Source organism: Symphodus melops (assembly GCF_947650265.1).
Source record: "Symphodus melops genome assembly, chromosome: 1".
Lineage (NCBI taxonomy): Eukaryota > Metazoa > Chordata > Actinopteri > Labriformes > Labridae > Symphodus > Symphodus melops.
Window position 1 is genome coordinate 34,860,446 of NC_136691.1, and position 25,207 is coordinate 34,885,652.

Sequence of the window (25,207 nt, forward strand, 5' to 3'; positions counted from 1 at the left end):
CCATTGTAATTTAGCTTACACTATGCCAAAAAAAAAACAAAAAAAAAAACATTAGCATGATTTGTAATATCTCAGAAAATGTTCATTTATTATATTAAATTAATGAAAGTTTTTTTTTTTTTTTTGAAGGTGCTCACCAGAAGCTGGTCGGTGCACGATGCACCCGAGTCCACAGTGTGTAACTACATCACTGCTAACCCCGATGTTGTCTGTTGTAAATAAGTTATTGTAGGCACCTAGATTGTACATGTTTTATACAATACGGGGATGTACATTGTGATTACACAGTGTAATTAATAGCTGATGCCTTCAGTCAGTCACTGACTATAACTAAACAGAGAGAAACTGGAACCAGGGACTCACCAAGCACCTTTAAGAAGGAGTAAAAGTGATTTTCTATCGTGATTACAAACATAATTTAAAAAGGGATCAATCAAAAATAAATCTTTTAGCGGCCATATACAATCCATTCCGGTATAGACCTTCAAAATAAAACTGTATTTACTGTGACACAAGCTGCTCTGCCCACAGTTTAGTCTACTCAAAGTGATAAATTGTCATTTGTATTGGTTAATTGCATTTACTCTAAATTAATTGTCCTTGTTTGTTGCACACCGGCGTCGCCGCTAACCAAACGGTACTGTCGCTTTATGACGTCATTTTCAGGGGACAGAAGGAGGGCGGTTTGAAAGGAAAAAGGCAACATGTAAACCAAATAACCTGAAAAGATAGACGTGTGAGTTCACCAGCCAGATGACTAATAAGTTACGAAGTCGACACTAAGTGTTCGTGTATAAATGCTTCTTTTTCCCCCCGACTTCCTCAGCTACCCTTTTAGTAAACTACATATGCTATCTAGCTAACAGTAGCTGCTTGTGTCGAGCTGTCTTGAACTATTATATGTTGACCAAGTGAAGCAGCACATCGGGACACTTCTCTGCTGCGGTGTAATAGGAACATTACCTGTCAATATGGCGAGTGTGCATGAGAATCTGTACTTTAATCCCATGATGACGAACGGAGTGGTCCATGCTAATGTGTTCGGGATCAAAGACTGGGTGACCCCCTACAAGATCTCCGTCCTGGCTCTGCTGTACGACATGACTGCCTCCAAAACCACCCTGCCGGAGAGGAGACGACTGAACAAGCTCATCCTGCCCCTGCAGCAGGTCGGTTCAGATCAAGAGGCGTTGTTGCTGCTGAATCAGACTGTGTGTTATTGTGTTTGTGGGTTATCAGGGTCCTGATCTGACTCTGTGTTTATGGGTTATCAGGGTCCTGATCTGACTCTGGGCCAGTTCCTGAAGACTGTAGAGGAGTGTTGCCCCCAGACTGCGTATGCTGTCAAAGTCAGGTATGCTGCTTTATTTTGAAAAGAAGGTGGTTTCCTTGAATGACTCCAGACATTTAGTGCTGCAGCTGCATCGGCTCAGGAAACTCTCCCACAGGATTAAGATGTCACTGTTTGGCTTTTGCATCTTACAACATGAAAAATAAAATCTGAATTAACATGCAGACAAGACAAGATCACATCAACAACAATGTTGAAATGTGCGAACGTTGTCAAATGTGTCTTTGTATCTCATCTTTAACTTTTAGTTTGCAAATGGAGCCTCTGTGTAATTTCATAATTTGTCTGACAGACTTCTATAACTTACCCAATTGATGAGGCATTTCTTTTTCATCTCCGAAGGCTGCATGAAATGGCCGATGGAGAGCTGAAAGACATGGAGTACTTCTTTTCCACCCTTCCTACACCTTTCACTGCTTTTGATTCTGAGGCGTATAAAACCAGTGTTGTTGGTGAGTAGCATGCGTGATGCGACAGCTCGCAATACCCGACAGAAGACTAATATGAAGTCATGTGTCCCCTGTCTCTTCCAGGTCTCTTTATGAGACACATGCTGCTGGCCTACAATAAGCTGTCCTTCAGTCAGGTCTACAAACTGTACAAGTCCCTGCAGGATTATTATCACAGTCACTTCCCCAAACCCATCGACGGGCAGGTGAGTCTGCCAGCGCTGGCAGCTGACGACTCAGAGATGGACCTCACCAGCACTGAGGACACTGTGGGGGACAGGATAGACAAAGAGGAGGCTGACAGTCCACTGCATGAGTCTGAGCTTCGGTAGGTGATCTCTTTTTGGATTTGATGTGACCACATTAACGTTTGTCTGCACCCACTTCTATATTTTCAAAAAAACCTACAATTCTCTCGTTGGAAAAAATGTAGTTTTGATTTGAAAGTGTCTTAGAAATCTACAGCGAGCAGACACCTTCAGGGCTGACTCTGGGTTATGAAAGAACAACTCAAACTGTCACACACACACCGCTGGAATGCATCACATATCTTTTTCGTTCTTGTAATAACATTAATAATGATAACTTTATTTATATAGCACCTTTAAAAAAACTGTTTACAAAGTGCTTTACAGATAAAAACAAATACATCAACACTGAGTATAGCAATAATATAAAGGCAAATAACAGAAATACAAGAGATATAACAGGCTGGTTTGAGGCAGTTAAATACAATGATTGAACATTAGTTTAAAATCAACCAGGAGAGAGCTCAAATAAAAAATAAAAACAGAGGGAGAGTGGGACGACATCACATCACAGGCTGTAAGTAGAATGAGGATAAAAGGAAGAGATAAATGAGAGATGGTACAATGAATAAGAAAACAGAGGACTGGAGAGTTAAATGTTAAAAGGAGTAGGAATTAAAAAATACCAAGAGCAGTGAAGTAAATACAGGAAGGGATCAATTAAAAGGCTTCAACGTAAGAAGAGGAAATATAAATGAATGAAGGAAGGGTGAGATTGATTAAAAGGAGAGATCAAATAAAAGTGATTTAATGAACAGTTAGTTACCGTTGGATTTATTCATGTCCTGAACCCTCACATTCACACAGCAAGTGAATCCACTTCAGCTGCATCTGTGTCACTGTAACAAAGGTTTGCGTGTTCATTTCCTTTATTTGTTTCAAATCAGAGTTTCTTCTAAGTTGTAAGTTATGCTCACGTGCAGCTGTTGAAGTTTTTTTTCCAGTCCTCGTAAACTCTGCCCCTTTCTCTCATTGGCTCCTGGAAACCTTTGGGTTGACTTGCAGAGATGAGAGCGAGTTTCATGCCGCTGTTTCTAAGGGTTCCAGATGTTGAACTTGCTTAGCACAGGCCTCAGGTTTGTTGCTAACAGCAGATTTTTCTTTCTGTCTTGTAGAAATGACAACACACCAAGCAGAGGTCCCCTGTCACAAAAACAAGCAGAGTACTTTCTTGCAAGACAGGTGAAGGTTTAAAGCAAAGATGAAATGATAAGACCCGTATGGTGCATTAATGTTCAAACCACCACACAGTTGTTTATAGCAATGTCAGACACTAACAGATATGGAAACATCCTCTTTTGCAGGCATATCTTCTGAAGAACGACGAGAACAAGGCTTTGAAGCCCGCCGCGCTGCAGGAAGAGCTCAACAACATGCTGAAGTTTAACCCCGATTTTGCGGAAGCTGTGAGCTCCATGCGTTACCTTTCATCTCTGTATTAACAAGTCTTCAAAAAGAGCAGCTCTGTGATTGTTGTTTTGTTTTTTTTGTACCCTCTGCTCAGCATTACCTAAACTACCTGAACAGCATGAGAGTGCAGGACATCTTCCTCTCAGCCCACAGCCTCTTACATTATTTTGACCGACTCATCTTGTCTGGAAACGAGGGAAAGAGCAACGGGGACGAGGGCTACGGACGCAGTCTCCGCTATGCCGCCCTCAACCTGGCAAGCCTGCACTGTCGCTTCGGCCACTAGTGGGTCCAAGAACCGGTCAAGTCTGAGTAGATGGACATGTGCAAACATAAAGTGTGTTCATATAAAACATGTCTCTAACAGCTCTTTCCTCTTCTTTTCTCTCAGTCAGCAGGCTGATATGGCTCTGCAGGAGGCCATCCGCATTGCCCAGGAGTCCAATGATCATGTGTGCCTGCAGCACTGTTTGGTAAAAATCCTTTTTTTTTTATTTCTGCTTCCTGTTACTTTTAATTAAAGGTTCATTATTCCTCAGATGAACTCGCATGTGCCCTGGTGTATTCCTCCCTGTGTCTTTGTGTCCCACATTAGAGTTGGCTCTACACGCTGGAACAGATGAGGGGATCTGACAGCACAGTGCTAACTGAGGATTCAGTGAAAATGGCTGCCCATTTCTGCCTGCCAGTGAGTACAACACGAGCTCTTTAATTTGGACGCTCGTATTACATTTTCTTTGGCCGTCTATTAATGTTTAATTGCTTTGGCACACTTTTCACAAGCCTGTTCACATAGCAAGACTCCACAAACAGCTGTGATCATAACTGTGGCCTCAAAATGAAAACATCTGTACAAAATGAGTCATTAAAGGGGACAGGCTCACAACTCTGTGTTTTCATGGATATATTTTCTTGTGACTGATGCATTTTAAGAATGATAGGCTGCTGTGGCCATGTCCTTAACTTAATGACTGTCTAGTATCCACTAGAGGGTGCTAAGAAGTCTTTGTTTCTGTACTGTGTTACTTCAAACAACTTGTACAATAATAAATTCATACAAGGATAAAGTGGATTGATCCTCCTCTCTGTCGTAGTACCTGGCGTCTCTGGGCATTCAGTCTTTAGTCCAGCAGGGGGCGACGCAGAGTAAGACCGCCCACAAATTGATGGACGCCCTGAAGGACACAGACATCCTTCACTGGAAGCACAGCCTGTCGGAGCTGATCGAGATCAGCCTGGCTCAGACCACGTCCATATGGAGGATGTACGGCAAGAGGTGAGGCTCTCCACTTAGCCTCCTTTTTAAACGCACGTTTTGTCAGTCCTGTTCTGGAAGTGAACCGCTGGCAAACAGAGCTGCCTCTTCCCACTCACATCACGTCACCTCTTTACAAGTGGGTTCAAATGTGAGGCATTCAATCCACAGAAGCAATGACAGGAACAGATATAGCATACAGAAGTTCCGAGGTGGGACAACATGCTTCAGAAGGGGATTCATGATCAGTCCTAAGTGTGGCATTGTGCATCTCTTGCAGCACCATGGCTCTGCAGCAGGCCCAGCTGCTTCTCAACATGAGCAGTCTGGAGCCGGTCAACTTCGGGGTCCAGCAGAACAACACCGAGGCGTTCGCCGTGGCTCTGTGCCACCTGGCGGAGCTGCACGCTGAGCAGGTAGCACATTTCATTGCATCCTGTCTGTCTGTCTGCTTTCTTCCACGCAGGGGAAAATCCATTAATTAGTTGGCTGGGCATTGCAGGACGTTTAAACAAAAAAAAAAAAAAACACTGATGAGTTCTTCTTGTCACCTCTCTGTCTTGTCGCAGGGCCTGTACAGTGCAGTGTCAGAGATTGTCCTTCACCTGAAAGAACAGTTTCCTCCTCACTCACAGCACGCTAAGGTGAGTCCTCTGACCTGGGCCACGTTTTTCATAAAGGCAGGGATCAAGAACTGGACAAGAGAAGAAGAAGACCTTTAAAGGATAAAACTATTAAATTTGGTCAATTAAGGCAAGTCCTCAAATCAAAGAGAAATCATGACTGTAAAAGTCTACATACGATATACCGACCAAAGAGTTGCCTTTAAGACATTTAAATTCTATACTTTATAGAGATCAAATGCAGGTCATTGTACAATATACTTTTATCATAAAATCAGTACAATTAATTATTTACAAATGTAAAAGATTCAGGTGGTATTAAAAGTTGGCTTGACCCCAGTGAGTTCCGTAGTCACAAGCTCGGAAAGCAGTTTCCGTCACTTTGCAAAGCTGACGTCGTTAGCAGAAGTACAGTACAAATTTAAGATCTGTTTATCTGTTGCAAATAAGGCTCAGGAAATATAGGCTCCATGTAGAGTTTGCTTACAGTTTGACGAGCCACAGCGAGCTTTAAATGTTTACACTGGGGTTCCCCTGTTTTAGCTTGTAGCTGCTTTGCCTTTTTTGGTAGACAGTAAGTGTGACAGTAAGATCCACATTACCAACCAAGGCAGCAGTTACTGCAGCCTGAGCTAAAAGCTGTTCATGCTAATTTGATGTGTTGTCCACATTCCTGTCTCAAGTCTGACAGCTGACTTACAAACGTGTGCTTATTGTGTTCTTCTGGATGACTCAGCTCTGGATGCTGTGTGATCTGAAAATCCAGTTCGACAGACACATGCACGAAGGGAAGTACCATTTGGCAGAACCTCTGGTCACTGCCATCTCTGCCTTAAACAAAACAGAGGGTCTCTACAGGTAACGTAAACCTTCAGTGCCGTCACACACACACACACACACACACACACACACACACACACACACACACACGTGTCATTTGTGTTTTCTAATCGGGTGTTTTGTGTCTGCTGACAGGAAAGCTCAAGTTCTGAAGGCTCTGAACCGCAGCACTGAGGCGTACAGCGTTTTACAGCGGCTGCAGACGCACTGTGAGAAGACAAAATGTACAGAGGTGGTCATCAGGTAGTCGCTTTTTCTGCTCCCATGTTACCTGTTGCCTGAAGTGTCGTCAGGTCAAAAAAGATCTGATCTAAGTCTACTGTGGTTTTTGTATTGGGAATATTTTTTTAGGGCAGCAATAAATATTTAATGTTTGACATTCACGTCATGAATCTTGTCCCTGACAAATATAGAGGCACAATCTGATCATGAAGTATGACAGGAAACAAAGGGGGATATTTTGAAGCACATGCACTCTTCGGGCACTCGGCTGAGCTTTATTTAGCCTCGTCTACATCGCCTCCTGTTTCCGTCTCATACAGAGTGATGCTCTCCACCGCTGAGCTCCACTGGGAGTCGTCTGGCTTCTCCACAGCTCTTCCTCTCCTCCTTCAGGCCTTGGCCTTGGCTAGACAGCACCACCTCCAGGCCCTGGCCTCAGAGAGCCTCCTTCACCTGGCCTTTACGCAGGTAAGCAACATCATGTTGCCGCTCCTAAGACATGCCAGTTCCGGAGCCTTTTTTTTTTGCCGTGTGACGAGTGTAATGTGCGAAATAAAAAGCAGTACAGCGGTCACTCTTTGCTTCCTCTTCTTCCTGCAGCTGATGTTGGGGGTTCCTCAGCAGGCTCTGACTGTTCTGCACGAGGCCATCGAGCCGGTTCTGGCTCACGGAGCAGTTATGGACAAAGGCCGAGCCCTGCTGCTGACAGCACGCTGTCAGATGGCCGTGGCTGGGTTCAAGCCAAACGGACAAGGGCAAGCAGGTAACAACCTTACCTCCTCCACACACACACACACACACACACACACACACACACACACACACACACACACACACACACAAGCACACACAGCTGAATCAGCAGATTACTGATCTCTATCTCATGATGATGTAAAGCAGCCTCTCTTTAAACACTGTTGTTTGTCGTCCCCCCCCCCCCCCCTGCAGATTCTCATTTGGCAGTTTTGGCCGCGGACACGCTAAACGAGGCTGCGGCGTATTTCTCCAAGCTGAACTGTAAGGAGCGGCTGCGGGACGTCCACTACCTGCAGGCTCAGCTCCACCGTTCACTGGGACAAACATCACAGAGTAACAAAAGTGCCATGCTCTTCCGGCTGCTGGACCAGGAGCTGCAGTCACCAGCACCACCGGTCTCCATGAGGCTCTGACTGCCTCCAGCACAGAGAACACAACACACCTCCACTCAGCGGCTGCTCACCACTAGATGGCGGTGAAGATCTGTTGTGCTTCTTTTAGCTCCAAAGTGTTTCATTTAGAAATATTTTGAAGCAGAAGCACAGCTGGAGCTCCTTGCATACAGTGGGAGGTAATAATAACAGAGGACGACTTATAAATGAGGCTGAATTTCTAATGATCAAGACTGGCTCCAACTTCTTTTTGAACTAACGGTCAGGAATAGATTTGAATGTCCTGACTCTAAGTGTACATCGAGATTTAACAGTTTTCACCGCAGCTACAGTCAAGGTGTGTCAGAGATACAACATGCCAGCTCACCTGGTAAAAGTGTCAGAAGTTTATCAGCCTGCCGCTTTTTGATGAATGAGGGTAATATCACACTTAGCCGCAAGATGAATGTGTTTCAGCGGCCCGGATGAATCATATTTCGCCCGAAGAATACTGATGAAGCTGTAATCCAGGGGGAGGAAATCGTGATCACATTTATAATGTAATGGACCCATGATGGCTGAAAACCTGATGGTGTATCTGTGTTCAGCTTCCCTCCGACACGATTTGAAAAACAATTGTCGCTGATAACGTCACGTACAAGTGTCTGTGGGGGCTTTTAATCCGTGACTGACAAAACTTCTTTCAAGAAAATAAAAATGGCGTTTCCTCTTGTTTAGCTTTCAATCAATCTGTAGCAATAAAGGAAGTACTTTTGAGAGAAAGATATCTGCAGTGCGACGACAGCACTGGAAAATTTTCAACTGATCCACTTTGAGTCCTTCTAAGACTTCTCTTCCTCATCTTGATCATTCAGAGTTGTTTTTGTCCTCAGGCGTCTGAGGTGGCCTCTCTGATTTTTAGTCCTCAGGGCCTGTCGACAGGAAATGTGTCTCTCTTTAATCATCTGTGCTGGCCCTCCTGAAACTTCCTGTTGACATAGTCAGAGTGCCATGTTTGGCTTCATATCACATTCTGCATAAACACATAGATTACATGAGTGCGCAGTAAAAGCAGGCCTGTCTTGTATGTAAATATCACACAGTTACGTGAGACTCCGCGCTCTCACAATGGAGGTCTTTTAAGGGGCCTTTAGGGGGTGTGGTTTAAAAATATAGATGTACATATTTGGAGAAGTGCAGGCAGGTTGAGGGGGTCACACAGCACTCTAAAAGGAGCATGTGTGTTCACATGGGGCTGGGTGTGTTTCGCTCAGCTGATGCTTTTACACAATTTGCAGGAATAATTTGCTGCCACGGGATTCAAATCACTAATTGTTTTCCATCAAGTTGTAGGGAACCATTTCCAGCAGAAAGCTTCCGAGTTGAGTTTGAGGCTGCTGGAGACAAAGTGCTTTTCAATGCAGCGGAGCAATTTACATGGGCAATAACAACGCAACCCTTTAAACCTGAATACATGGAAAAAGATTTTCCAAACCTTCGCCCCCCCCCCCCCCCCCCCATAAAAATGATCACTGTGTATTTGATAGTGCTGAAACAATGAGCCGATAAGTTAGATAATTGAACGATGAAGTTTATCAACATTTTCACCCGTATGAAGAAGACTGATAGACAGTTAAGATATACTCCGTTTGTGTGCTTATATTCCAGTACAAGAACCCAGAGGGTCTGTATGTTAAAATATATCCTCTTTGTTCAAAATGTTTAATAACAAGTATGGCAACAAACATGGCATAAGAACAATGCATGTTTAGAAAAATATATCTGCAAATGTATTTTTTCAGAATACACTTTACATTCACTAAACCTCTACTCGATATTAAACTTTTACAAATTCAAAGTCATAGCTTCAATATAGAATCACAGTAGAAAACAACACAATCACTTTCCTCTAAATAATCGTGGGGGATTCATTAACATCAGGAGAAAGATTAAGGGAGACATTGAAGTCAAACAGGCAAATAACCTGAGGTATCCTTCTTTGTATTTGGTATACCTACTTCTACTTGCACGTCTAGTTTTGGTTTTTCACTACTTTGACATAAAAACAAACCCCAAAGTTGTCCAGTTATGTACAATGTTTTTTAGTGGAGACAGTAAAAGAAAGGAGAAGAGAACACGGACAACCTACAACTACTGTTTTGTTGGAAACTGTCATACGTGAGATGAAATGGTTTTTGAAGGTTAAAGGTTTATTACATGAAGCAGAGGTGTCAGGGCTTCCCTAAACATCACCTTCCTGACCTGTATCCAGGAGAGATGATACTGGAGTCAAACCAGGTGCATCCTTTTACTTTACTTCAAAACTCAAAAGTAATGCCAGAACAGGAAGTATTGCTGAAAGTTTGAGTTTGAGATAAAGAGTTTTTGGAATGGAGTCAAAGGAGTGGAGTCTGTTTGATCTTTCAGTGCAGACAGGTGTGTGTTGTGTCTCTGTCCAACTGTCTGTGAGGAGACTGATCCAGGTCGAGAGAACAGAGAAGAGGCAGAGGACCGCAGCTTTTGTTCAGTATCCCGCAGGATAGCCTCCTTTACGGGGGTCGGACTCGGCACAGAGACACTCTCCCTGACGCACGACCGCCTGGACCACAGAGTCAGGAATCCTCAGCAGCTGTGTGACGTGGTTCTTCTGGACCAGACCCTCCAGCACAGTCTGCCACGGTAACATCAAAAGACATTAATAAATACCAGGAGTCTTGTGCAGACACATGCAATAGACTTCTTTGAGAGGCATGATTTGGCTTTGCATAGTGAAGTCTAGGTTAACTGAGTACTTAAATAAATACTGATGTTTTATTGTGACCCACCAGAGCAAACAAGACCATCAGTGACAAATCATTTCTGTTTCTCATGTCTAAAACAGCTAGCGTAAAGCAGCAGTCAGATGAAGTAATTAACAGCACGCTGCAGAAAAAAAGCCTTTTGATTCATGGATTTGAGTTTTCTGACTGTTCAAAGTGCTTTTTACCCCGCAGGCCACACTGACGGCAGAGGATGCTTTGTCGGAGGCGCATTCGTCACCTGAGCTATCACTCATCAAATGCCAGCAAAGGTCACCTTTGATACATGTACTACAGCTGAGCATTAAACCTGGTAATACATACGACAAAATACGAGATTTTTTTAATTTAACTGTTTACACACGCACAGGGAAAAAAAACAGCAAATAGATAAGAAGCACCCCTTTGTCCCCAGCTTTAATGATGCGTCGTTGACATGTCAGATCGTGTGTTCAGATCCTGGAATTCTGTGCATATAGTTTTTTCTTTTCTGGCAAAACTAACTAAAATATGACTTTACCAATCTAACTTAGCCATCAGAGGACACCTTTGTTTAACCTTTTCTTCTTTTTTTAACCATCTGGTAGTTATTTAGTTTAGTGTCGTGACTTTATTCACAGACATTCATGTTGTCCATCTTACATTTACCCGAATGCAACAATAAGGTAAAGATTTGGTGTAATATCTAAACAGCAGTATGATGGGTGGTCATGAAATGTGGTTCACATATTCTCATAATTCTCTCAAGGTGAGTTGTGTCCTGTCAATTATCCTTTAATTTTTTTATCTGGTACCATCATTATGTCTGAGGTTACTGCAAAAACTTGATGTGTTCTCATGTGCTCTGGCTCAGGTGCTAATAAACATGTGAAGGTAGCAATAAGCGTCTTCGCTCTTGCAGCAACACTTAGAATATAGACACAGTAAACTTTAAACCAGCTTTGTATGAGCCTGTTAGCACCGTGACCTCGGCCTAAATATAGCCTCATGCAGCCTCAGGCCCGACTGTAGACTGTTCACCAGGTTTACATTCAATTTGTTATTCAAAGTGCTGTTATTACAGTTGGAGCTTGGTTCTTTGTGCATCTGCATACATGATGTAATCTCAGACATGAAGGGCCACCTGCAGTTTTTACTGAATTTATCTTTAGGACAACGTTAAAGCTTTGCTGGTTGATTTTCCTTGATATACATGACGTGAATGATTTTCTATCAGGAGCTAAAATACAACAATTTCTATGAAGGTATTGTCATTTACAATGATGTAATCGTTTCCAAGGTTTCCTAATGAGCAGCAGAAAGAGCTGTTTAGCAGATGTCATTTTTTATATTACAAATGTCTTTGTGTCACGCACCTTTTCAAAGCCCTGCTCCACTACGGTCATATTTGGGTTGAGCTGATTGTGAACTCTTGGCTCGGTCACAGCTTTCTTTAGGTCATAGTTGAAGAACAAAGAGTTCAGGATGACCTAGTTAAGCCAGAAAAAAGGAAAGACTTTCAAATACTTGACTGTGTGTGTGAAGGATGAGGATTCATGGGAATGAATCAGACTTACTAATGCGGTGGCTGTGGTGATTTTAGTGCCCCCTGAGGCTCCCACGACCATTTTCACTCTGTTTTCTTTGTCAAAGATGATAGTGGGACACATGGAAGACAGCGGCCTCTTGCCTGCAACAGATAAACAGAATGTGGCTATGACTGCTTTATGGGGAAATGTTTACTTTTGGACCGGTGGTTTTGATGGTCCCCAGGCAATTTCACAGTTAAAAACAGCCACATTTATTTGACGTGTATTTAAAATGACTGTAAACAAACCAAAGAACAGCGATGAGTCACAGTGTGAGGTTAGACATTGTCCTGATGCTTTCAAATGGAGGAGGAGGATGCATGGTGTTCAGAGCGTGTGACATTGACAGAGGCAGGAGCAAGTGATAGGCTTGTGAAAACATCACCTCTGCATCAACCTCGCTACAGAAAGGGTCGAGTGACATCCCATTCGTGACCACTATGTAATTAAGAGATAGACCATCATCCATCAACAATCTGTGGCACCAACATATTTAGGCAGTGTGATAATTCAGTCCAGACACACCTGGTTGAATAAAATTGTTTGGTGAAGGAGGGATTCCAAAGCCATTGGTCATGTACGGAGAGCTAAAATCATCCATCTCATCGTTGAAAATGATTCCAGTCGAGCGAGACATCACCTTGGAACCAAAGCTGGGGAAATCAAACAGCTTTGTTAGTACAAAGTCACAGATCAAGTCACTAAAACTGTATGTGAAATAAAGGCTAGCTATCTGTAAAAGGTTTGATTCCGTACTACAGATTAATGGTGCTGGTGGCAGCCACAGCGCTTCCATCCTCAGCTATGACGGACAGGTGAGCCGTCCCGTGGTTGTCTGGGACAAAATAGTCCGGCTCGTAGTAGCTGTCTGGGTGAGTGGTGTCATCTGTTATTTTGCTTCTTATGCCATCAGCAAAGTAGTCTGAGGTCATGTTGTGGATGAGCTGCGGAGATCAAAACAAGCCAGTCACAGAGAGGAAGATTGTGAGAGTCTGTCGTGATAAACAACAGCAGGGGACTCGCTGGCTTTTAGGACGAAACGTCTAAATCGATGTGAATTGGGTTCTTGAGCAAGGTAATATGCATCTAAACTGCCCATGTATGACTGAACATTGGCTATAGGAAACAAGTGTGATCATACTCTGAAGCTAGAAGTGCTTAAACACAAAGGTCTAAGGGCAATAATTATAACTCCAAGGCTTACATCTGTAATATTGAGATAGCGTGGGTCTCCCAGTCGGCTCCTCTTTGCATAAGCGAATCGAAAAGCCTCGACGATGCGATGGTACGTCAGAGTCTTTTTCTCTGCTGTAGAGACACTTGTGTCTGTGAAATTGTAGCCTGTAAAACATCCAGAGTAGAAACAGGTCTTGAGCAAATAAGGAATCATACATCTTTGGGCCCAAATCAAGTAATGAGTCCTTCCATGACTGTGCTGAAAGTCCATTTCATTCACAGGCAGGTCATTAAAAGAGTAAAGTCCTTATTCAAAGAACAAGACATCTTTCTGCAATATAAATATGGACCTATGTTCCTGCAGATTTAAACATGAACACATTAGCTGTGATCCCTCATTTGAAATAAGAATGTGGCCTTTTTATTCAAAGCCTGATTGAAGAGTCTTTGCCTGAACAGATTGGGTGCTGCGGGTGAATTAGTTTTGGCAGGAAGCACTGAGTCACAGCTCGGTTTTGTGCAACAAAAACAGGCAGAAAACATTCCAGGGAAGCCGAGGGGGAAACCTGACATCTTTTCTTCTGCATGACCGCACAGGAGCTCGGCCAGGCTACTCACCATCCACTATGTTGAGTATGAGTGCCAGCACAGGCCCACTGGAGGGAGCGTCTGGGACATGCATGGTATATTCCCCAACGTTCAGCCTCAGAGGGTTTTCATTCAGCACAGGCTGGTACTCCAATAAATCATCCAGGGTGATTATGCCCCCTGGATGGAGCATGAAAGTGTCAGAGTCAATTTAAAATTAGAAATAATGTTCTAATGGTTGTGATGTGCTGTTCCATATGTACTCACAATTTATTCATTGTAATTCATCTCTAAAGAAACAAGAAATCAGTACAAGACCTGCTGCCCGGATGTCCTTGACGATGCTCTGTGCCATTGACCCGTTATAAAACACATCAGGACCCTCCTCTGCTATTCTTTGGTAAGTGTCAGCCAGCTTTGGGAATCTAACAATATCATTTTCCTTTAGGATATTTTTTTGAGAATCACAAAACACCTCACTGTAAGGTAAGACAAGAGAAAAAGAAAGAAAAAAATTAAACGATTAAATGGTTGAAATGTGTCACTATCAAAAATCTACTAGAGCATGGTTAGAATCTGATCATGTAACCGTCGAGTCGACTCATGATAAACCAGCCAGACCAAAGGTGTCTCCAGGATCCGGTAGTTTCAAAGATTCAGACCAGAAAAGAAGGGTCCTGATTAGGTAATCCACTTTATTTCTACCAAGCATAAAGTCTTCGAGCTCGCTTTTATCCCGTTTTTTTGTTTTTTCACAGACTTTTAAGGATGACCAAATGCATGTTTCCCATGCTTTACAGAGCACACACCACTTTACCTGGTAGTGAGGATATTTGATGACATACTGTATGTAATGGAAACATTACATTACAGCATTAGTTTGAACCTGATCTGTTTGTCACTGAAGCAATACATCCTTATCGTGCAATATGTTTTTAAGACATGTAAAACATTCATCTACCTTGACAAATACTTTGTTTGAACAGTTTAATAATCTGAATACATAGTTGTTTTTAATCCAGCCGTGTGCTGGGATCAGGATCATCCTGATTCTTCTGGATCAAAGAATCCCTAATCCAGCTCAAAGTTTTGAACAACCCAAACTGTAGATTGTGTGCAGATAAAAACCAGGACTGGATTTCCTATTTAGGTAAGTCTTCTTTTTAACACTCGGATTTAAGGTTTAATCAAATCCAATATTTTTCTTCCTGTCTGATTACTTTTTAACAATCAGGCCCAGAGGTACTTAGGAGTATTTCACCCCTGTGTAGTCTCAATATGAATTGGTGGCATGAAACATGTTGAAGGAAAGCTTCAGAGAAACAATGTTGATACAAAAAAAACACAGCTGAGTGGAAAACTGCCCAGATAGATGACATAAGCCCAATTCTATAAAACACATTTGGCTTTCTGACCTCTGACTGTCCTCTTAAAAAAAAGTCATCCATCAGAGGTTTAAAAAATTGTTGTTGCACAGTGTGTCTATTATCTATCTTATAACGGTTTCGATTGGGAGACTGATTCATGTCTGTCCAATAACGACTATAATACTCCATTGATTGATTACGAGTCGTGGACGGGGAATCATCTGTTCACCTTGCTGCCAATTTGTGGCCACTTGTTGCACTGGCACTGAAACAGGACACATCCAACAGGATCAATGATTTCTCTTTTTTACCCTCAGCAGGTTTTATATGAAAGGTTTGTTTTTGTTCATGCCTCATCTGAGTGTTAACTACATTTGCATACATTAGCTTAACATGGACCCAAACCAGGAAGCAAGAGAACTTTTTTTGGCTCTTCAGCTTTTCTTTCCAATGATCAAGTTCAGTGTTAGAGCTGTATCCACTGCTTGAATGCATCAAAGGAGATGCTTCATTTAGATTAGTTTGTCCTGGCACTGTCCAACATACAGGAAAAAAAAAAGAAGTACTGGCACGTTTAAAGCACACTCATTAGTAGATTAGTGCACACAGTGTGTCAGCAGAAATGATGGAGGGTTTAGTAGGCTGGAACCATGTGTTGTTGAAAGGTTGATTATATACCTTTTGACAGGACCAGGCTGGCTGTTTCTGTCTTTATTTCAGTCTGTGAGCCAAGCTAAGGTAGCTGGCCGGCTCTTATTGCTAGCATTCTTGACAGGTCTTCTTATTTAACGCGAGAGAATAAGCGCTCCTTTTCAGTTTCAGTCCTAAAATTCTGACCGTTTTTAATTGCTATCGAGTATATCTGCCTCACCACATGTTGGCATCTCTTTGAATGGAGTCTCTGCTCTTGAAGATGGCATGGGCCAGAGCTTTTCCTATGGGGAAGCCATGGCGAGCCAAGGCAATGCTGGGCTCAAACAGGTCTTTCCATGGCAGCCTGCCATGCCTTTTGTGTGCCATCTCGTAACCACGGATCTCCCCGGGAATGGCTATGGACAATCCACCTGTCACAGAGAATCAGCAGAACCACCATTTTTTATTTTCTCTGTCATTGTCTGATGGGAGGATCAGCATGCTTCGAGGAACTACAACACTGAAGGATGTTTGTAATGTAACAGCAGAATTGTATCTCCCTTCTAAATGCGCCTGATACAACATTGAAGTCCTGTTAAAGTAGCTACAATATTTTTACAGAGACAGTAAAGTCATTTATTGACAAAGTCTGTTTCCCCCCTCTGTATCTGGGAAATACTCCAGAAACACACCCGCCTGCAGCCAGTACCTGTACGAGATAGCTTGGTGTTGTTGCCAAACATGTCTTCAGTGGCGTTCATGGGCGCAGTCTCCCTCGCATCGATGGTTTCCACCCTCCCTGTTGAACAGAAAACGAGGACAGATTGATGATTTTTTATTTTTTTTTGCTCAGTTAACTTTGTTGGGAAGTTTTGATGCACACTCACCCGTGGAAGCGTTATAGATGACGAAGAAGAGCCCTCCTCCGATACCCATGCTGTGAGCATTAAGGAGGCCAACACAGAGCAAGGCAGCGATAGAGGCATCCACAGCTGAACCGTTTTTCTTCAGAATATCCCTGAAAATACAGCAACATACTGAATAGACACAGGCACATACATGCACACACATGCACCACCACTGCAGGTCATATTTGGAAAAACAAACGTCTGGAGCATCCGTCTTTAACTTTGAGTATTGCTTAACGTGTGAAGTGTTCTGTAGAGAATAAACTATGATTATTACCTCCCCACTTCTGAACACTTCCCAGCATCAGCAGCCACAGCAGCCTTGGAGTAGAAGTGGTCCGAGGGGGGAGGTGTGTTGTTCTTCCCTAAGCCCATGAACACCCCGAGGAACAGGCTCACTGCAGCCACCACAAGGACCACCAGACCAGCAATCAGGGACTTCCCAACCATTTTCCTGTATGTGGAAATAAACATGAGAGCCTTCATTTCAGAAACAGGTGTCTTCACCTTCAAAAATCTATGTGTGTGTGTGTGTGTGTGTGTAGGTGTGTGTGTGTGTTTGTGTGTGTGTGTGTGTTTGTGTGTGTGCGTAGGCAAGATAGGCAAAGCTGACACTTACCTTTGCCGTGTTGTATTTGAAAGATAAATGGGAAGTGTTGCATGAATAAAGATACAGAAGAAGAGAGTCACTCAGCTGGCTCTGAGAGTGTGTTCGCTGTTGTGCTTCGGCTTTTGAAGAGCATGATGTGTTGATGTGTCATTTCTGGTTTTCAGGTGTGACTTAACTCGGGTTTCTAGATAATAAGCATGTACTTTATATTGACTTGTTTTTGAAAGTTACAGACAGAAAAATAGGTGTAGAGAGAGGGAGAGAGAGGGTACATAACAAGATGGGGGTTGGAGGGCACAGATAATGAAACTTTCCTGTATTAACTGTATGAGTGAGTTTAAAAACATCTACACTCATCTCTACACAAGAGACGAGTCTTTTGTAGGTCTATCCATCATCTTTAAGATTTTTCCAAAAGATGGATGTCTAGATGTCTCTGTGATGTCTTTGCAGAATAAACGTCTTGAGTTTCCTCTCTCACCTTGTACTTCACTCTGATATTAATCTGGCAGGCTTGCCAAAGTGAAGGTGAAAGTGATCTGTTTACAGATGCAGCCCTTACTCAGGGCTCCGTGTGATTGGCTCAGCGTTACCATGCTCAGTAGCCTTGTTAGGCTCTGATTGGCTTCTCGTAGGCAGTGTCTCAGCAGGGGCCAACAGGAGCATGGGCCCCTCTAATGTTCCCTTTGGACCACAGTTTGCCTCCCTCAGTAAAAGTGGTCTAGAGCTGCCACAGGTTATTCTGCAGGCATCCTCAGACAAATAAATGCCTGAGCCTTCAGTACCTTCAGCTTCAGTGCAGCACCAGTGTGGTAGCAGGTGCTTCTCAACAGCAAACACCCATCAGTGGAACTTGAACTAAACCAGCATTGGCACCTGTTGCAGGGCTACACTGATAAAACACTTTCAAAGGAGCTTGCAGGTCTAATGCTGTTTTCAAGGCTGCTTTTAGCAGCAGCATAACTTGATTTGTTTGCACAGCACTGTGCTCTTGTATATTTACAGAAAAGGTTTTTTTTATTATGCATTGTCCCTTTAAAATAAAATAAATGAATTTTTTAAAATAATTATGGATTATTCAGTGGCTCAGATGATTGGCGGGACTTTACTCCCAGTATCCAAACTTAAAGACAGAGAGAAAGCTGATAAGAATTGAGAAAAAAGTACTGGGAGTTGTTGTTTTTCATCCAAAAAGACACTTTCTGCCTTTTCTCAGTTAAGAAGGCACCAACTTCAAAATGATATTTCACATTTACTATCGATGACCCAATGCCAATACCTATGCAGCATTAGTTACAGACATTTACTACAACATACACAGACGTTTCCTCAACTGATTATTCGAAATTTCTTCCAGAACGAATTGGCATCTTGGAAATTCCTGACAGAAAACAGACTCTATGCCTGTGACCATAGGCAAACACCACCCCATGCTTGTTAGCGTAGCTTTTAAGTAATATGGCGGACATTGCGTTTATATTCTGGGACTGAGGTCCTGCCCCCTGATCTGTGGTTGGTCTGTAGCTCCAGTGGTTGAAAATCGGAGAAACTTGCGATGTAGTTTCATCTCTGCCATCTATAACAGCCCCAGACGAAAATTAAAAAATGTTGTGTCATCGGTGGCTCCTTTTTAGAAAAGATATACTGAGCTTTCCAAAGACACAACAGCCAGAACCACCAACTGTGATGCTGATGTTGCCACATTACACATTTAACAAACACAACATTAAATATCAGAACTATTGGGACAACAGCTCGAGACATACCTGTGTTTGAAGGTGACCCTTTAAGATTCAAAGTTTTTATGCAAGCTTTTAAATATTGTGTTGAGGATAAAAGTGTGTCCATAGGGGACTACTTGTATTATCTGGAGATACACCAGAGGGTGTCCTTGAGAGCTTGTTCAGTTTGTACATGAGCCCTGAGAGAGGCTGAAAGGGCCAAAGCCCTACTGTCTGCATCCAAACAAACCTCACTGCTTACACGGACAAAGTTGTCACCTGGCCTGAAGTGAGAGCTGAAAATGCTTCCTTAGTACAAGATTATTCTGCATGGATAAAACCTGCAATGTGGAATTAGAGGACATGGAAAGAACTTGACATGTCAGCAAATTTCAAAGTTTCCTTTTAAAATGAGAGAGAGATTCAGGAGCATCACATGTGACATTGGGAAGAATGAAAAATGTAAACCAAATTTCAAAGATGTAAACTTTGTGGAAGATCAAGTCAAACTTTATCCATACAACAGAAAGAGGACACTACATCAAAAATAATGTGACTATGATAAGACCACACTTGAGAGGAGCAAACTTTTTAAGGATTGCACTGTAAAAACTGAGATTCGGGTTAATTAATATTTACCATATAAATTCAAGTAAAATATACATAATAAAAACAACTATGGACTGTTCTGACGAATAGTTTGTTAAATTAAACAAATATCAAGACATTCTTAGTAAAATTTTACAGCAATTGAGTGTGTGTAAAAACAATGGCATACATGTAAAATGTAATTATTTTTGGATCGGAACATAACAAATGCAAAAAATGGATTAATTTTAATTAAGGAGAGGTGTTTGATTTTAGTCTCATTAGTCTTCCACCCACACATTTTCTCTTCATGGAGCAACATTCATCATCAGCTGCCACACTTTGAGGACTTTTTCCAAAGGTCAGACCTGCTTTACTGATGTTAGTCAACCGTTTGGTACCAAGTGTTTGTAGAAGTTGAACATTTTTAAATAGCAGCCTACAACTTTTAATTACCTGTTTAGTCACAATAAGACTATTTTTCTGAATTAGAACATGAGCAGCTCAACTTTCGGGAGCTATGGAGCTAGCAAACTAGCATCGTCTCTGCACATGTCTCCATAGGTTCATGCTCTCCTACACAATAAAGACTGTGACAGTTATCGCTGAATTTAGTTAACATTTAAATGCGCACAGAATACCATAGTCCTGAAAGGCTATTTTTAACTCTTTTTCCAATACGTACTTTCCCCTCCCCCCACCGTGCGCGCGCGCACACACACACACACGCACACACACGAACCAGGGAACATGTTTTAACCCGCCTTCTTCAAAGCTCATGGCTGAAAAAGGACAGCAGTCTGGTGAGTTACATACATTAAGCCAACATTATGTCGTCTCAACTGACATTAAGGTAAAAAAATAAATAAATGTATATATTTACGAGCATTTAGTTTAATACTTTTCATACATTGAAGGCTTTATCTGGCCACATTGATAACATGAGCTGAGCTGTCTGTATCCTGGGTAAAAGTGAACTACTCATTGTTAGCAAGATGCTGGAGCTGGAACAAAGACAAAAAGGCTGATAATGCTTACAAACAGACTGTCTCCTGCCACTAAAACTGATGACAATTAATCTTCGAATACTGTTAATGACAAAGGGTAACAATATTTGATTTGACAAAACTTTAAATTCAAAGATTATGCACTTTTTTGTGCCATAATTTGATATCAGTTATGAAAGTGTCTTGACTTGTCTTGTTATCCAGCTGAGTATGTGTCTGGTCTAAGTTAATGTTCTCCTTTTGTCTCACAGAGAAATATCCCCTTGATGAGGAACTCTGTCTATTAACAGGTATGTTTGGCAACAGATTATACAGTATTTTATGACACCAAATTTCACTTAGAGTATGTAATTCAGACCGATACAATATCAAAAAAAGATAGTAATTTTGGTCAACTGTGTGCAGTTTATCAGAGCAAAAAAGCTCTGTTGGAGCTTTATTTTAGTTACTACTACAAATACTTTTTTATGGTAACAGCAAAATAACCTCTTTACTGAAGGTTAACTATCCATTTAATATGTATATTCATATTTTATCTCTTCTGTCTGTGATGCTGTTGAACTTGTCTTTTCACAGTCTTGTGAGGAACACAGAGATGGTGGCCAAACTCTGAATATTGATTGATGACCAAATTGAGAAGGTGATCCTTCGGCATCCCATCCACCGTGGAGGAGCTGCAAACTGTCGTGAAGGAGACTTTAAGTATATTTGACGAGTTCAGTCTTCAATATCTTGACCCAGAATTCAAAGATCTCTTTACTCTCAAGAAACAGACCAAATCAAACACAAGGACTCAATAAGGGTTGTCACCTCGCCTTCGGTCATTCTCAACTTATTTCCAGTGGATGAAAGTTTAAGCAGTTCATTTGACCAGACGACTACTGACTGTGACTCTGCATCAGAGTCATTTACTGGATCGTCTTCATCACAGGACACTCTTATCTTGCAGAGGCACAGTAACAGAACCATCTCAGCCATGGCCAAAAACATTTCCCATTCCCAAGTTGGCTTATGAAACTGAAATGTACATTGCAAGAGCAACAGAAGAATTCAAGAAGAGCAGAACTCTCCTGACTTCCTCAAAAATCAATGCAGAATCTTTCAGTAATAATGGATCTTTATACACTGATGGGAGCCTAGTCAATTTGTGAACAAGATCCTGTGTTAAGCATTGTTTACCAACATTATACACCATAAGTCGAGTGAATGTTCTTTGAATGAAATGCATGTTTTGCAGCCTTTTTTGTTGCTCCTTCCTATATTTTACATTTGCATAATATAGTATTAAAAATGTTTTATAAGCTTGTTTACAGAAGCTTGGACTACTACATGTGTGTTTACTGTCCTTTAATGCACTGTGATGTTGTGGTGTTAAGTAAAGCTTACTACAAAAAAGCCAAAGTATTGAGTAGATAGTGCTAAGAAAATGTCCATCCATCCATCCATTTTCTGCCGCTTATCCGGGGCCGGGTCGCGGGGGCAGCAGTCTAAGCAGAGACACCCAGACTTCCCTCACCCCAGACACCTCCTCCAGCTCTTCCGGTGGGACCTCGAGGCGTTCCCATGCCAGCCGAGAGACGTAGTCTCTCCAGTGTGTCCTGGGTCAACTCCGAGGCCTCCTCCCGGAGGGACATGCCCGGAACACCTCCCTAAGGAGGCATCCGGACCAGATGCCCGAACCACCTCAACTGACTCCTCTCAATGTGAAGGCGTAACAGCTCTACTCCGAGCTCCTCCCTGGTGACCGAGCTCCTCACCCTATCTCTAAGGGTGCGCCCAGCCACCCTACGGAGGAAGCCCATTTCGGCCGCTTGTATCCGAGATCTCGTTCTTTCGGTCAGGTTATTTGTTGTCCCAAATGTCTTTTAGTTAAGTTATTTGTTTTACAGTATTGCTTTTTTTATTGCTATTTTTTATTTAAATGTGTTGTGTTTGTTATTCTTTAGTGCTCTTTTTATGCACTGCGGGTTGGGGGGATTGTAATTTCATCAGTGCTGTATGTTTAACATGGAGCATATTTGACAAATAAAAGTACCTTCAAAGTGGCTGGAACCGCTTGAGGGTTTGTGAATAGTCAAGGTAAAGAACCTTATGCCATGAAAACACTATTGGGCTGGGTTGTCAAAGAGAAAGTTGTAATGTTAATGACTGTCATATCACAGCTGTTCTGACAGACTGTTGAGTCACTTGAACTGCTAATAGGAAAGCAAAATGAACATGCATGAAAAATTGCAGACAACAAAGAGGAAATGTCAAAAGATGAGTCACCAGTCATTGAAGTTAACAGTCTGTGAAGGCGGAGGATCAACGTTATGGTGTGAACCTGCCATTCAGCTAGAAGAACAAGTGTCAAACAACCACTGTAAAAATACAGAAGAAGAGTGTCAGCTGTAATTCTTGAGCGTTTGACCAGCGTGATGTGTTGTTGCTGTGACTGAACTCAGGTTTCTAAAAAATAAGCATTACTCTATGTGAGCTTTCAAAATACTGTAAATGTAGGGTAACAAGGATTGCAACGTTTGAGTGTTTTTCAAAGTTTGAGACTTTTCATGGGAATTAACTGGAATTTATGGGAATAAATGGTAACATACCAGGAAGTTACAAAGTTGAAGGTTTGTCCAGGGAGCTTAAATATAGTTGAGGAAAATGTATTTTACATGCACTGTGCACTCCTCCATCACATGCACAGAAGATTTTTAGAACCATGGACCACACTTTTAGCCCAGAGCACAAGACTATTAAAGCCATACATTAGCGTGTGTAGATGAAAGTATTGTGTTGCATGGATGTCTGCTTAGGAAAAAAACAAAATGTTCATATTCATGCTTGGATATGATACAGTTTGATAAAAAATTACCCTCAAATTTCAGTTAATTCCCATAAATTCCTATAATTTCCATGGAAATTTTCCAATTTGGGATATTTCCAAAATTCCCCAACTTAATTTCCCATATATATTTTTTGGAAATGTTCCACCCCTATGCAATTCGAAGGGCTACAATTTCTAATTTGGACAAAAACAAAAAACATATTATTGAGTTAAACTCTTGAGTTTCCTCTCTCACCTTGCACGTGAAATGCTTATGACAATCTGGCAGGCTTGCCAAAGTGAAGGTGAAAGTGATCTGTTTACAGCCCTGACTCTGGGCTCCGTGTGATTGGCTCAGCTGGAAGCGTTACCATGCTCAGTAGCCGTGTCAGACCCTATTTGGCTTATTCTGCAGGCATCCTCAGACCAATTGAGATGCCTGAGCCTTCACCCATAGTGCAGCTCCAATCTGGCAGCTTGTGTGACAGGTGCTTCTCAACAGCAAATACCCATCTGTGGAACCGGAATTCAGGGCTGCACTGATAAAACACCTTCAAAGGAGCTTGCAGGGTTAATGCTGCTTTTAAGGCTGCTGTTGTGATTGTGTTTAAATCAAATCACTTCTATCTTGCTCTGGATCTCACAGGTTCAGATCCGCCTGAGGAGAGGAGTTTATTAAATGGACAGAGATGATTTTAGAGGATTTGGAAATTTGTTTGTTGCAAAACATCAAAACCCTGGCCTTTGTGCACATGCATGTGTCACTCTCTATTAAAGCAAGAATTTTAATGAAGAATAATGGGCAGCCTGTTAAGATTTGTTTCCCCAAAACATATGAGCTTCTAGGTTTCATTTGTTCTGGGAGGGATACTGCCTATACACCATAGCACTCCAGGTTTCCTTACGATTGTTTTCACACAATGAAGGAGAAGGCTTGTCTGTACCTATACACTCAGCAGCAAATCAAATCACACGCCCCTGTTGTTCCTCTGCGACAGGTGAAACACTGCCAGTAGAAACACTCACAGCAGAGAGGTGGCGACAATAGACACAGGCAAGGTCATGTGTTTGTATGGGTGGCTGCAGACCCTTAATGATAGGTCCTCTCTCGTGTTTACTGAATTTTATTAGCTTACAGTTTACCTTCTTCTTCCTAACAGTAATGGAAAATGTGTTTACACAGAAATGAATGACACTGGCACTGCAAGAGATGAAAGGACAAACATGTCCTCTCGCAGAGTAGTCCTTTTTTGTTAGTCCCTTAAAATAAAAGTGCTTGCATGTTCATAACTTATGGTTAGATAATTATGTATTGCACCAAAGTTTTTGGTTAAGGTTTTGACTTTCTTTGATAGTTCCAGTCAAGAGAATAATAGCTACACAATTGTTTCCTAAATTATGTAATTATGTTGTTATTTTACTACAATTTCCTTTGATAACAAGTATAATTTCCAGTTTTCTCTCAGGCTTAATTTGTTCTTCTCAGAGATAACAATGCTGGTTTTAACATTTTTAATTGCTTAATTTAAAACATTTTCTCAAAATAACAGCATTTTTAATTGTAATAACGTGATACTTTTCTGGCAGAACATTATGCTATCACTTCAATAAGCCAGACCCGGACATGCCATGCTGTCATTGCACACACTGATGATGTGAGAGAAGCCCTTTTCTGTTTGTTTTGTGCCTTTGCAACTCTGGGGATAAGAGATAAATAATTCAAAATCAGAAAAAAACATAAATTAATAGAAGTCCGTAATGAAATGGATGCATGTCTGTTTAGGAGGTAGCAAATGAGGTGAAAGCTGCAGCACATCTTAATGAATAGAATCAGCAGCTCATTAACCTC

The 25,207-nt window shown here is 41.9% G+C and overlaps 2 protein-coding genes across 3 annotated transcripts in view; one reads left to right on the top strand and one right to left on the bottom strand.

Annotated features, from left to right (window-relative positions):
- Positions 1 to 620: 620 nt before the first annotated feature.
- anapc5 (anaphase promoting complex subunit 5) lies at positions 621 to 8,317 on the top strand. Of its 2 annotated transcripts, none has more exons than XM_079369459.1 (17): positions 621 to 1,169; positions 1,275 to 1,354; positions 1,694 to 1,803; positions 1,885 to 2,128; positions 3,224 to 3,290; positions 3,413 to 3,514; positions 3,613 to 3,803; positions 3,910 to 3,991; positions 4,114 to 4,206; positions 4,613 to 4,794; positions 5,054 to 5,189; positions 5,343 to 5,417; positions 6,133 to 6,254; positions 6,372 to 6,479; positions 6,779 to 6,926; positions 7,059 to 7,221; positions 7,407 to 8,317. In XM_079369459.1, the coding sequence occupies exons 1-17, from the start codon at positions 972 to 974 to the stop codon at positions 7,625 to 7,627; spliced, it is 2,322 nt and encodes a 773-aa protein (XP_079225585.1). In that variant the 5' UTR covers positions 621 to 971; the 3' UTR covers positions 7,628 to 8,317. The 2 variants fall into 2 exon arrangements, with proteins under 2 accessions (XP_079225585.1, XP_079225586.1); XM_079369460.1 differs by having other exon boundaries at positions 1,034 to 1,169; positions 1,240 to 1,354.
- Positions 8,318 to 9,109: 792 nt separating this feature from the next.
- The window catches only part of ggt1a (gamma-glutamyltransferase 1a), a 30,938-nt gene continuing 14,840 nt past the window's right edge, over positions 9,110 to 25,207 (bottom strand). The window contains exons 2-13 of the mRNA XM_079358000.1: positions 16,901 to 17,077; positions 16,603 to 16,733; positions 16,425 to 16,514; positions 15,954 to 16,146; positions 14,034 to 14,194; positions 13,746 to 13,895; positions 13,156 to 13,292; positions 12,708 to 12,895; positions 12,477 to 12,604; positions 11,940 to 12,052; positions 11,739 to 11,852; positions 9,110 to 10,256 (exon numbers count right to left, since the gene is read on the bottom strand). Of these exons, the coding sequence (XP_079214126.1) occupies positions 10,110 to 10,256; positions 11,739 to 11,852; positions 11,940 to 12,052; positions 12,477 to 12,604; positions 12,708 to 12,895; positions 13,156 to 13,292; positions 13,746 to 13,895; positions 14,034 to 14,194; positions 15,954 to 16,146; positions 16,425 to 16,514; positions 16,603 to 16,733; positions 16,901 to 17,073 (1,725 nt within the window). The 5' untranslated portion in view covers positions 17,074 to 17,077 and the 3' untranslated portion in view covers positions 9,110 to 10,109. The remainder of the gene's footprint in view (positions 10,257 to 11,738; positions 11,853 to 11,939; positions 12,053 to 12,476; positions 12,605 to 12,707; positions 12,896 to 13,155; positions 13,293 to 13,745; positions 13,896 to 14,033; positions 14,195 to 15,953; positions 16,147 to 16,424; positions 16,515 to 16,602; positions 16,734 to 16,900; positions 17,078 to 25,207) is intronic.